We start from the raw sequence: 12,808 nt of genomic DNA on the forward strand, positions 1-12,808 counted from the left end.
CAGGAAGCCGCCAGATTTGGGAAGAGAGTAGCAGTCTGTGATTTTGTCAAGCCGACCCCAAAGGGCACTTCCTGGGGTACGTTCTGGAGCTCTCAAATGTCGTAGAGTGGCTGCACTGGTTGGGAAGTTCAACACCTCCCTGCTTCCTTCCACTGCAGGTCTGGGTGGCACGTGTGTAAATGTTGGCTGCATACCAAAGAAGCTCATGCACCAGGCGGCCTTACTAGGTACGCAGTCGCCGTACATATTCTTGTCCACTTCATTACCGTGCACTGGCAGATGGCTGAGCTGACCGTTCCTGTTTGCTTCAGGTCAGGGCATCAAGGACTCCACGAACTTTGGGTGGCAGACACACGATGGTACGCACTACTGGCACTTGCTTTCTTTCCAAATAAACCCACAACGTGACCGTATTTGTAGAGGGCCCACAAGCCTCTTTTTTTTTTTTTTTTTTGAGGCTGACAAGGGGAGACAAAAATTCTTGACCAGTGCTGCCCATATTTTACTGCAAATAAAATATGGGCAGACTGTGAATAGGTTGTAAATGTCTTAATTGCAAAAAAGGCAGATGGCTGTGGATTGTAAATAGAGACCTAGCTGGGAGCAAATGTTGCAGTACCTTAACTTTGTAAGTATTTTGTGGAAGTGATGTAGCGGTTCTAAAAAACTTGCTTTTTATGTGATTTGAGCAGAGTGATGTGGTGAGGAATGTGCTTCTCTGACTTTGTGCACGACGTGATGCAGTTCAGTTCAAGTGGGAAACCATGCGGGGCAACGTCCGGGATTACATCTCGTCGCTCAACTGGAAGTACCGCGTGAGCTTGCGGGAGGCCAAAGTGGACTACCTGAACGCCTATGCCCAGTTCGTGGATCCACACAAGCTGAAGGTGAGGGCCTTTAACAGCGAGGCTGGGTGGGTCTTGTTTGAAGCGATAACATTTTTTTTAACTGATAATTGGGGATCAATAGAACTTATTTCTAAAACCATTCCGAAATTACGGTTTTTTCTGGTTAAATCTACAGATGTACTATGTAATGTACTCAGTTTATCAGAAGGTATCACGAGCTTCTTAACCCTAATGCGTTAAAGTTGGTGTTTGTTTCCAGCTAGTATCTGGGGGGACATCAGGGTCTTCTAGGTCCTCTAGCAATTACTCTCGGAAGTTTGGTGTTTCTTTGGAAACTGAGTAATAATGAGTGAAGAGTGTCTATAACTTCTAAGGAATTACACTTTACAAAAAGTTGGTCATCGATTTTTTTTACAGATCCTTGTTTACATACATTATCATCTGCATGCATAAAATGTTGGTCTTCATTCGAGGCCTGTCCGGTTGTTAAGCATATCTCAGCTGGGAGAAAGTTCTCTCGGCATCACAGCTTGCTTAGATAGGCACAATGTCAGTGCAGCATTTGCCAACCTGTGGTAGTGAGCGGTAGAGTCATGCCAATAATCAGTGAGTGAGAAAGCTGTGTTTGTGGGGCTTGCTTGCAGCAAGTGCTGGTGGAGAATGGCCGGCCGTCGGCCCACAATTGTGACGATCACTACTTTGATAAGGTTCATTCGGGGAGAAGTGGGGTTTAACCCGATTCTCCTGAAAAGTGTTCAGGGTGTAAAAATTGGGTAAAATAGGGTTTTACCTCAAAAACGAACAACGCTACTTATAATTTATGAGCCAGCAGAGACTCATTTACGGCTTTTTTTTTGTTTGTTTTTGTGGTGTTAGTAAGTTTGTCAACTCTTCCTCTTACCACAGCTGACAGACAAGAAAGGCAAGGAGAAGTTCATAACATCGCACAGCTTCCTCCTGGCCATGGGTGAAAGACCACGGTACCCCGATATTCCCGGGGCCAAGGAGTATGCGATTACAAGGTATGTGCATTCATCAGTGGCCAATGTGGCTGTGGCTGGCTTCTTCTGGCTCTAGAACTGTGAACGTCGCTGCCTTTTGAGGTGTGCATATTGCACAAAGTACATGCCATTAAAAAAGCAAGCCTCTTTAATTACCGTATTTACCCGATTCTAACGCGCACTTTTTTTCCGGAAGAATAGCCCGAAAAATCGCATGCGCGTTAGAATCGGATACGAAACCGAAACTGCCGAAACAGCGGAAATTTCGTCCCACCCATCGCCATCGCCATCTCAAGATGGCGCCAAACCTTTTAGCAACGAGTTTTCGGACGCAGGAAGCATAGGCGCCTAGGCTTTTCTATCGGCATTCTCACAAATCGTCAAATCGTTCCACTTGCGCGCTTGATAATAGCAATGGCAGCAGCGGCTCTCACGTGTTCAAAACGAGCGGTCGGCTGAAGCGTGCGCCTCCGGAGAAGCTCGCGGGATGGGCGTGCGAGGCGTGGGCCACGATCCCATAGACCATGGTTGAACATTAATTCGTTCAGAAGTGTGGCATCGTGCATGCGCTTGACGGCACCGAGGACGAGATGTTGTGGTCAGCGGAGAGTGACGAGGAGTGAGATTATTTTGGGAAATAAATCGTCCGTTTCTCTCGTCGCATTCGTTTGTCTGGGTCACAAAGTTCCGTGCGCGTTACAATCGGAGGTGCAAGTTTTTTCGGTTTTTTTGCTAGGAAAATCGGGTGCGCGTTAGAATCGGGGGCGCATTAGAATCAGGTAAGTACGGTAATGGTGTGTGTGTGCCTGTGTGCACGCGCCTCATTTTGCACTGTTTCAGATTATTGTGGCTGTCTGTTGAGGTTCATTTACGTGTACAAGCTACTGGTTCCTGCTAGAATAATCCCCCTTGTCGAATTTTGCATGGTTTGCGAAAAACAAAACCTTGTGGTTGGCTGCAACATCTGTCTGTTAGCTCTGTCAACTTGTGGGGGGGGAGTTATTAGAAATTATATTTTCAGTGGAGGATGCTTTGCTCTGGTACTTGTCAAAGGTTCAGGACATCTTTGTCCATGCTTGCATCTATGCCCTTGTCTTGCCCTTTTTGGCTGAAATAATGAAAAGTGGCAGCAGAAGCATTGTGTACTTTTTACGTATGTTCTATACAGATATGCACAGATAGTCAGTTAGGCAACCAATGGCGAACAAGACTGCATACATCCTGCTCCTGATCGAACCGTCGATGAAACTGCAGAATCAGTCCCCATGTTGTATGGTGTATGTTTGACGTTTGTTTGCTAACACACTCTGCATCGCCCCTGTGACAGTCTGTTCTGTGATTGCTGTGTATGTACAGGGCACAGGAAGAGGCAGGTAGTAGATTTCAACCTCTTGCAATTTGTAGGCAGTTGTGGCCTGCCGTGTCATCTGAATGTGAGGCTTGGCATCGCGAATTCGGTTTCAGTAGCAAGTGTACTTTCGCGTTTCTTCCTTAATGCCCCATTCTGTGAAAAAGTGCCATTGTTGTGTGGTCAAAAAAGTGGCCGCTGCTGTAAAGAGTGAATAAATAAAAACCGCTCGTGTGATCTGGTGGGATTTGAACCCGGGTGTGCACAGCAGCGGCTCAGTGCTGTACAGACTGTGCTATCTCCGCACAATGCGGGTGGGGGAACCAAAGTTGTTGGTGCACGCCCACTTCAGGAGGGGTTGACCCGTGATTGGTTCCTCCCTGTGCAGCGACGACCTGTTCTTCCACCCTTGCTGCCCGGGCAAGACGCTGGTGGTGGGGGCGTCGTACGTGGCCCTGGAGTGTGCGGGCTTCCTGCGCGGCATCGGCCTGGACGTGACGGTCATGGTACGCTCCATCCTGCTGCGGGGCTTCGACCAGGACATGGCCGAGCGCATTGGGGACTACATGGCCGCCGAGGGGGTCCGTTTCCTCCGGCCCTGCGTGCCCACCAAGGTAGGTCTGTCGGGGTGGCTGCACGGGTGCCTGTCTACCCGGGGAGGGGGAAGGGGTGTGGGTGAGCATTCGGTCTCATGCACTCCTTGGTATGGAAGTGTTCTTGTATTCCCTTCCTAGCATCTAGCTGAGCTTATGCATATGGCAAACGGAGTCCAGAGCTTGTGAGGTACACCAACGAACACCAGGTGTTAAGTTTATTGACACACGTTCTGCTGCTGACCCCAAGGATGTGGGTTCGATTCCCAGCCGCAGCGGCCACTTTTATGATGGAGGCGAAATAAATGCGAAAACGTCCGTGTTTGAGATTTCAACGAATGTTAAAGATTTCCAGGTGGTAAAAATTAATCTGGAGCTCTCCACTATGGCGCACCTCATAACCTTCGTAGTTTTGGCACGTTAAGCCCCATAATCAATCAAATCAAACAATCAATCATTGCCAAAGTAAAGAAGGAAGTGGCGCGTGTGGTCAGCCTACTTTGGTAGAAAGCTTCTTGGCCAACCTTCCACACAGGTATGTTCCTGATCTGAAGGTAGCAACCAGCCAACCAACTACAACTCTGTGTTATAGATGTCCTTTTCTGTTAAAAATTGTGTTTGAGGCACAAATTGTGCGGTGGTTTTCATGTATTAGAACCATGTAAAAGACACTTGCATAGTAGTTTGGCACTTGAAATATTCCTGTCTGTCTTGCTGGGGTTAATTTACAATTGCCATTTAATTAATAAATTGTTCAGGGCTCATTCATGAGAGAAGGCATGCCATCGCAATTGCATTTAACATCGTCGTACAGAGCCCTGTAAGCTCTCGTTTATTTTTTAAGGTGCTGTGTTCCGTTTGCTAGCTGACACCACTCTGGTCACTAGAGTGTAGCTCAAGAAAAATTGCTGGTGTGGTGGCAAGACTGGTCAATACAGCAATGCACCTTGTACTTTCTAGTTGGAGCTGATCGAGCAGGGATCCCCTGGAAAAGTGAGGGTCTATGCAAATGCTGATGGTGCTGAAATCGTTGAAGAATTCAACACGGTGAGTACTCTCGTGCTTCAAGTTTGCAGTTTGCAAGTCCATCGTATTTGTTGCAGCTAACAGGAGCTCTTCATTTTGCCGTTTCACCAAGCCAAGCGATTGTTCCAAATGGGAAGATAATAACGGTCGTCGAAGTATACCCAAGCTGACTTGCTGAAATGAGCACGTGCTGTTATAGCATGCTAGTTGTGCTGCCCAGGTAGCCACTGCTTGAAAATGGGGCAGCGACATGTTTGCGAAGAGCATAGAAATTCCTCTGCAAAACCACATGGGTTCATTGACCTCACTTAGTGACCCTCTAGCTTTCATTTGAGTTCTGTTTGGCACTGTCAATGAGGGGGTGCCATTCTCGTTCCTAGCCATAAGTTTTTTAATTGTTTCTAGATACAAACATACCCATCTTGCGTGAATGAAAAATGTTTTAGCCCCGTTTTATGTCGGATTCACGCGCAAGTGTTGGAGAGTTGGATGTCCTGGGCCCCAATGCAGGTCCTGTTTGCGGTGGGGCGCGAGCCCTGCACGAGTGGCCTGGGCCTGGCAGAGGCGGGCGTGCGGGCGAACCCCAAGACGGGCAAGCTGCCCACAGTGAACGAGCAGACCAACGTGCCCCACATCTACGCTGTGGGTGACGTGCTCGAGGGCCGGCCCGAGCTCACCCCCGTCGCCATCCAGGCGGGCATCCTGCTGGCACGCAGGCTTTACGACGGCAGCGACGTCCAGGTCAGTCCCGTCCAGGGCGATCACCGCCTCCCCATCCTGGGGCCCCGTTACTAGCTGCCAGCCACATGTGCTGAAAGGTTACGTGCAGTGCAAGGCTGGGCATCATTCAGTACATACACACTTGGTTATGTGTGTGCAGGCTGGTTGATGCCTTGGAGCAAGAAGCAACTGCTAAGGAATTCGGGCAGTAGTAAGAGTTTTCAAGGCAGGAAGGAACGAGAAAGCTTATACGTGTTCGAAAAAAGAACCCCATGCATCTTGAGATATGAATGCTTCACAAGTAGACTGGTTGATGGTGTGTCCACCATTGCATGGTCGAGCCCAATGTGAAAGTTTATGATAATTGTACCACTGGTCGTTGTTGCTTAACGCTTGTTGCTTAAGGCTTTTTTTTATATAACTTGCGAAAAGTTGCCTTGTTCCTCTTAGAAGTGGAACACTTGATGGACATTCTTGGTGCTTTGCAGCCCCATTTCCTGGCAAAAAGTAGTGGAATTAGTGAGCAACTCTTTGTTGTTTCCGGAGCTCACTTGTGCCATGACGCTTGCAGTGTGACTACACCAACGTGCCTACAACTGTGTTCACGCCAATTGAGTATGGCTGCATCGGATACTCGGAAGCGGACGCCATCGCGAAGTTTGGGGAAGACAACATCGAGGTGAGCAAGATGCCGGAGCATCGAGGCTGCCTTTTTCTTCCCAGGCTGCCTTATTGTAGAGGGAGTTTGAAGACAAAACACAAGTTTAATTCATGAAAAGGCTGCTTTCTCCCGATAACAATGGTACTAATTTTATCCTTTGAAGCACATAATGGAGATATCAAATGAAACAGATCGAGCGGTAGCAACTCCCCAGCCATTTTCTGGAGAGGTCTCTAAGACGTCACAAAACCTTGTTTGTGCCATTAGCAGCTGCTGACCAAAGCCACTGCCAAGAAATATGACAGTGATTGTAATGGGGCCTCTAGTTCACTTTGATTGTGTCCCTCGAGTGTTAACGTTCCATGAGAGCACTGACGGCTGTTTCTCGTATTTCCTTCTACTGCATCGCTGCTGATGATGTGTGGTGCAAATTTTGAGAGTTTTTAATGTTTCTTGTGTTTAAGTGAACAAAAAAGAAACTTCTTTTTAGGCTGGGTAGTGCTGGGTGAGTTATCAGGACTAGTTCTTTCAAATTGAGCAAGATTGTGTTTTGCATTCATGGCTGCTAAAGGAAGCGCGAGGGCAATTTAGAACTTCAGAACTTTTCTTCACTCAACACATCAGGTAGCTCATAGCCCACTGCAGTTTCGTTTGACTGGAAACGTCGCTTCCATCACCCAGGAATTAGTGCTCAAAGGGGTTAACTCCAAATTGCCCGCTTGTTGCACCATTACATGAGCCCCCTGTGACATATTTAAGGGAGCAGGCAAAAAACAGGCAGTCAGTACACTGAGTTCGCACTGTTGTGCAGAAACGAAGTTTGGAATCCCTGACCAAACCTGTTAGAACATACTGGGGCATTTCAGTATGTCATAACCCTGTGCCGTGTGACTCTGTAGCCATAGACTCTGACTGTATTCTTGCTTTGGATGAATAAAGTGACTGGAATCGCATGGCGCAAGGTCACCTAAACCCTTAGTGTCTTGTGAGATTGGCATGATTTGTGTGTAATTCTTTCGACTTCCAACGTTGTTGCACTGTTGCATGATGCAGTGTCGCCACAGCTTGCAAAGGTGCTGGTAGGGTCCACCTCCAATTCATGATGATTTCTCTTGCATTATTTCACTGCGGCCATTTGTCCTCTCTTTAAATACAAGAAAATAATGGTAGTATTTTTATTTGAAACCCTAGCTGCCCATTTGTTGTATTTTTAAATGCAAGAAAATAATGCTCTTTTTATGTGAAACTAGCTGCAGTCCTTTGGAACTACTTTAGTACTCTGCTAATACTCAGCCAATCATGCAAGTTAAGGCACATTCCCACTGGCAATTTGTCTCGTCGCGCGACGGCGCGCGTCACGCGATGAGGCCTTGAGGTGGTGTTCGCACTTGCGATGATGCGACTGCGTTCCGCGCAGCTGCTTCCCGACTTGTACGACCTCATTGGTGCGTCAACCATTCGCAGTCAAAGAAAATGATGTTACGCGACAAAAGCAGGTAGAAATCAAGCTAAAACACATGCTACTAACCTGGAGCAATGCCAAAACATTTGCGGGTTGCGGGAGGAGCAGAAAATAACAAACTCAAGAAGGCTCTTTTCAACATATTATTGCACGAAGAAATGCACACGCTTGCTTTTACGCCACAACACCCGCATCACGACCCACAAATGTCGCTTCTTTTCACAGGCGCAAAGTTCTGACGCCACCGAACTCTACGCGTGCTTACCAGTCGCCGATAGAACGAAGAGGCCGCAAGTCAACCTACCGTCTCGCTGTCCACCTAGCTCTATACGATGATTGCTTGCTTTTACAATCCATACACGCTTCTCCACACTGATGAGTTCCACGCTATTCGTTGATTAGTGCACGCGTACGCTGAAGCCACTGACCAAAGAACCAATGCACACGGGAAGTTGCTTGCCGGCCCGACCCGGCGGGTACAGCGATAGCGGGCCAAGCGCCTGGCCTAGCGAGCCAGCGGCGGTGGCGGCGGCGGCTCGTCCTCGCCCGCCCGCCCGCAGCGTTTGCATACCGGATGTAAAGAAACGTTTCGTTTCCGGCTACGTCAGCGTACTCCGCGGCCATGATTGGCTTACCGGTTTTGCGGGGCCGTCGCGCGACGAGGGAATTCGGACCGAGAGCGATCTGCTCCGCCGTCGCAAAACGCCGAAAAGCGACGGCCGGCATGTCGCTTTTCGTCGCGCGACGAGGCGCATCGCCAGTGGGAATGTGCCTTTAGGCATATTTCAACATGAGTTAGGGGCTGGAAAGCAGCTGTTGAGTTGCTACTTTATTTTTTTATTTAGCTTTTCTCAGTATAACTCATCTAATTAAAATTCAAGCCAAAACTGGCTTGACTTATTCTGGTGAGCCAATCTTTTGATGCTGGTAAGCTGTATGTTGTTTTCATTATCCCTGTAATGGCAGCTGTGATACGTATGGGCGGACCAATAGGATAATTTGGTTTAAAAACATCCCGTCACCAAATTGTAGTGAAAGTGAGCGATTGCCTTAACGACTATTCCAATCTCATCCTCGTGCAGGTCTTCCACGCAAACTTCACGCCGCTCGAGTGGACTCTCCCCAAGAGGGGGACCGATGCCGGCTACTTGAAGATCGTCTGCCTGATCCCCGAACGCGTGAGTTCCCTCCCTCCTCACCCCCCGTGCCCCGCCCACAGTGAGCTATAGCTCTGACATGTCTTCTCTCCCTGCCTGGCCGTTTCAGAATCGCATCCTTGGCTTCCACTACCTGGGGCCCAACGCTGGCGAGGTGACGCAGGGCTTTGCTACTGCTATGAAGCTGAATGCCACCAAGGCCGACCTGGACGCCACCATTGGCATACACCCGACGTGCGCCGAGGTACTCTCTCTCTCTCTCTCTCTCTCCCCCCCCCTTGATGAAGACTGTGTCCTGCCTCAAGTTTTTTGTTGCATTTTGTGGGAGTCATCTATGTGTCTTCACGAAGGGACGATGGGGTCATCGTGCAACTTTGCTGTTGCTTGGAAGGTCTGGAAATTCACATGTCACTACAGTCTGGACTGGTGGGGAACAGTGCTTTCCTCATGCAGGAGTGGACATTTGAACAGGCAAATTTCAGACTACCCACTCGCTTTGTAACCCTTTGCGTAGCACCAGTCCTTGTGACCATAGAGTTTCATACAAATAACTAGAGGGGAAACTGGCGCTAGTGTCAACGCGAACATGGCAGCGGCGCTTACGCTTCAATGGGAATGATGGGTAGTTTTGGAACCGGATTGCGTAGGATCAAAACGGGCTTATGGCTGCGCAAATTGTGTTTTTTGACAAAAAAGCTCTTATTGCCCGGTTCTCCGTTTACAAATTACATGGAGAACAAAAAAGTTAGTGACGAAAAACCGGTTTTGTACGAAATAAAACGGCGCGTTTAAATAAAAAGCAGACGCGGAGTTGAGAAGGTTTGTGGAGCAGGTTTGCCATTTTCCGCCAACTACAGCAGGACGCGGACTTCTTTAAAAACTACTTGTAAAAGTTTCGGCACTGGTGGTTTGTAATAGTAAGAGAAGTTTTGTGCTCATAAGAAAAAAGAAACCGATTACCTTTGGACAAGTTATTCTTGCGTGAATTAGTGACATCCATTAAGCTGCGTTCCTATCAGCCGCCGGTGCTGCTGTTCTACGCCGTAGGAGCCGGCGTTCGCACGAAAGGTGTGGCTGTTCCAAGCGATTCGCAACCGTCGTCACCTTTGACAATACATTGCTCTGCCGAATGAGCAGCGCCGCAACTCCTAATTAGCAGACAACTTCGCCGCACAGAGCGCCGTCATTTGTGTTTTCATGCTCGCTGTGCGGCAATGCATTGATAACCCACCCAATTCGTAACTCTGGTTGTAAAACATTCCACTCAGGGCGGCGTCAGTGCACGCGAGGCATGCAGTTCAAGGAGAAACGTATTTTTGATCACTCCTCCCAACACCCCGCCTAAGCAAATGCGTTCATGCAAATCAAAAACGAAAAGGAAACTGCCTGCAATCCATAGTAAGTTCCACGAGCCATCAAGCGCCAATCCGAATCCACAACTACCCATCACGCCCATTGAGGCGTACGATCGCAGCGCCAGTTTCCCCTCTAGTTATATTGTAAGAAACTCTATGCTTGTGACATATTTGGAGCAGCAGGCAAATAACAGGCAGTCACTGTGCCTATGGGTCAGCAGATGTAGTTTAGTAGAAACCAGAAATGGGGCTGGCACCATCTTAGACAAAATGTGAGACAATTTCACTCGTGTGAATGGTGTGGCCATGAGCTTCATTGCTTGCCTTAGGCGGGGAACCTGAGGCTTGGGTGTGTGTTTGGTTGGAATGGGACAGCTTGAGCACACCGAAAACACGCAATGCTTCGATCGTGAAACGAGCCATAGCAAGCTTCTCGCACTGTTAAATTTTGATGGGGTTGCACTGTTAGAAGAGCTTCTGCGGTAACGTTACCGATTTTTTTTTTTTGCTAGTTTTTGTACTGTGACCATTTTAATTTTCTGATTACTCTAAAATGCCACTATTTTAAATCTCAGGCTCAATTATTTTGAAGCCCACAGTGGCTTCAGGTGCAAATACCCTTCATCTCAGACAGCAAGGGTTTGGTTTTCTTCTTCCCTCTTTTTTAATTACATAGCCTACTTAAAAAGCTGTCTGTATTTAAACTTGACTATGTCATTCTGCCATTGCAGTCTATTAGGTGAAGGAAAGTTGTATGCTGTCTTTGTGCTCCCTTTAATTATCCACAAGTGCTATTTATGATATCTTCAGGAAATAATGTGTAATATGCAATGGACCCCAGTTTTTTGAGCACATGTTTCAAGAAAGCTTTGGAAATCTTATCAATTTTTCAATCTTTCAAAGAATCTGTCAACAAATCTCAACTTTTTAGTCAGTAGTTATACACTGCACAAGGCAGCATCTTTTCTTCAATATTTGGTACCGGTTTGAAAGCAGAATTTAGCTGACCTTTAAAATAAATAAAAAAAAAAAGCCTTCAGCATGAACTGCGAAATTGTTGTGTTCCGAACTCAGTTAAAATGCTTGCAACAAAATAAGCAGCATGTTTTTTTTTCTTCAAAAAGGTGAATGCAAAAAGTGAAAAATGCCCGTGTCAAGAATTTGGCGCACGTTAAAGGCCCCCAAATGGCCAAAATAAATCCGGAGCTATCCACTAGGGCGCGCCTCATAGCCCAGGTGTAGCTTCGGTGTATTAAACCCCAAAAATTTAAATTTTGAACTGTGTGTCTTTTAAAGGCCAACTGCACTGCAAATTTTGACCTCTTGAAAACCCTATTTCTGTAATATAGTCTGTCCAGAAAGACTGTGAAATACAAAATATGGCAGCCTAAATGCACGTGTGCACGACACAGGCAACCGGCAAAAATCGGGGATTTGGAAACCGAAATAGAGAAGAGTGCGGCCATTATGGCCAGGCTGCAGTGACATTGCAGCTGGTGAGCGAGTGGCTGTTAGCGCCCATGACTGTTAGCGCTATCTGCCAGCAGCTGCAGTGTCATCTGCAGCGGAGCTATTTTAAAAATTTCTGATTAAAACATATTTTACGAGGCTGCCAATCACGTTTTTCATTTGTTTTGGTAGTACGAACTACATTTGGCCGAGATGAAATTTGAATGCAGTTGGGCTTTAAGGGGTTCTGGAGCGAGCAAAGTGTGACTGTCTCTAATGGCAGGGTAAGATTTTTTTTATTCCCCTACCCCTGATTTTTCCCTCTCTCTCTCTTATATCGATCTGCCTAATCTCCCCCTTCCATTTGTTGTGCCGCAGCTCTTCACAACCCTGACGGTGAGCAAGCGGTCCGGGGGCAGCACCACTGCAGGAGGCTGCTGAGGTTAAGCCCCATCGCCAAAGGGACGCGGCCTGCCTGCACAACCAGTGCACAACCAGTGCACAACCAGTGCACCACCAGTGCACCACCAGAGCATGCTCTCGGTGTCGTAGGAGGTTAGCTGCAAGCCCGTAGTAGCCTGAGTTGCTGTGCCACTCGCGCCCACCGCATGGGTGGCGGGCAGGCTGCCCCTTGGCGATGGGAGAACTCACCCAGTCTTTGGAAGCGAGTCTCCTTCGGCTGCGCACGTCGTGCGACTTATGACGGCGGTTTCGCGAAACTCGTTCCCTGAGAGCGACCCGCCCGATGTGGCTGTGGAGACTGTGTTCCTCCGAGCTCAAGCGCCAGATTGCTGGATCTGTTGGCCATGTCTTTTTACCATAACGCTGTATACTCTGTTGCGCTTTTTCGAGTAAAGAGTATTTATTTAAGCATAGCCACGTGTGTCCTGTCTGTCTTGGCTGTGGGCTAGGGAGTGCAGAGGGTACGCTGCACCGCAGGGATGACCTGTTGAGCTCGCTTCTGGCTCAGGGGCTGGAATTAAAAGACTGCCATTGATCTGGTGTTGGCGTACTTTTCTGCATGCACCTTACTGTGGCCCGTTTAACCCTGTTGCTGCCACGCCCTTGGACGTATCAGGTTTGTTCGTCCATATATTTTCGTGTTGGATTCTTGCATGCTGCACAGTTTGCAGTGTGCAAAAAAATGCACGCAGATCTTGCCACCCGGGCAGAATTTCTGGAATTCTT

General features: G+C 48.0%; 1 protein-coding gene across 2 annotated transcripts in view; it reads left to right on the forward strand.

Annotated features, from left to right (window-relative positions):
• LOC144152967 (thioredoxin reductase 1, cytoplasmic-like) overlaps positions 1-12,495 on the forward strand; it is a 33,538-nt gene extending 21,043 nt beyond the window's left edge. For both annotated transcript variants that reach the window (XM_077684568.1, XM_077684569.1), the window contains 12 exons: positions 4-76; positions 159-227; positions 312-359; positions 745-887; positions 1,755-1,870; positions 3,586-3,811; positions 4,751-4,837; positions 5,327-5,557; positions 6,108-6,215; positions 8,742-8,837; positions 8,926-9,060; positions 11,999-12,495. In XM_077684568.1, coding sequence (XP_077540694.1) covers positions 4-76; positions 159-227; positions 312-359; positions 745-887; positions 1,755-1,870; positions 3,586-3,811; positions 4,751-4,837; positions 5,327-5,557; positions 6,108-6,215; positions 8,742-8,837; positions 8,926-9,060; positions 11,999-12,061 — 1,395 coding nt within the window. In that variant the 3' untranslated portion in view covers positions 12,062-12,495. The remainder of the gene's footprint in view (positions 1-3; positions 77-158; positions 228-311; positions 360-744; positions 888-1,754; positions 1,871-3,585; positions 3,812-4,750; positions 4,838-5,326; positions 5,558-6,107; positions 6,216-8,741; positions 8,838-8,925; positions 9,061-11,998) is intronic.
• The last annotated feature ends 313 nt before the right edge of the window (positions 12,496-12,808 follow it).

This window comes from Haemaphysalis longicornis, unplaced genomic scaffold, assembly GCF_048455015.1.
Source record: "Haemaphysalis longicornis isolate Haplotype H1 unplaced genomic scaffold, Haemaphysalis longicornis Haplotype H1 scaffold_9, whole genome shotgun sequence".
NCBI lineage: Eukaryota > Metazoa > Arthropoda > Arachnida > Ixodida > Ixodidae > Haemaphysalis > Haemaphysalis longicornis.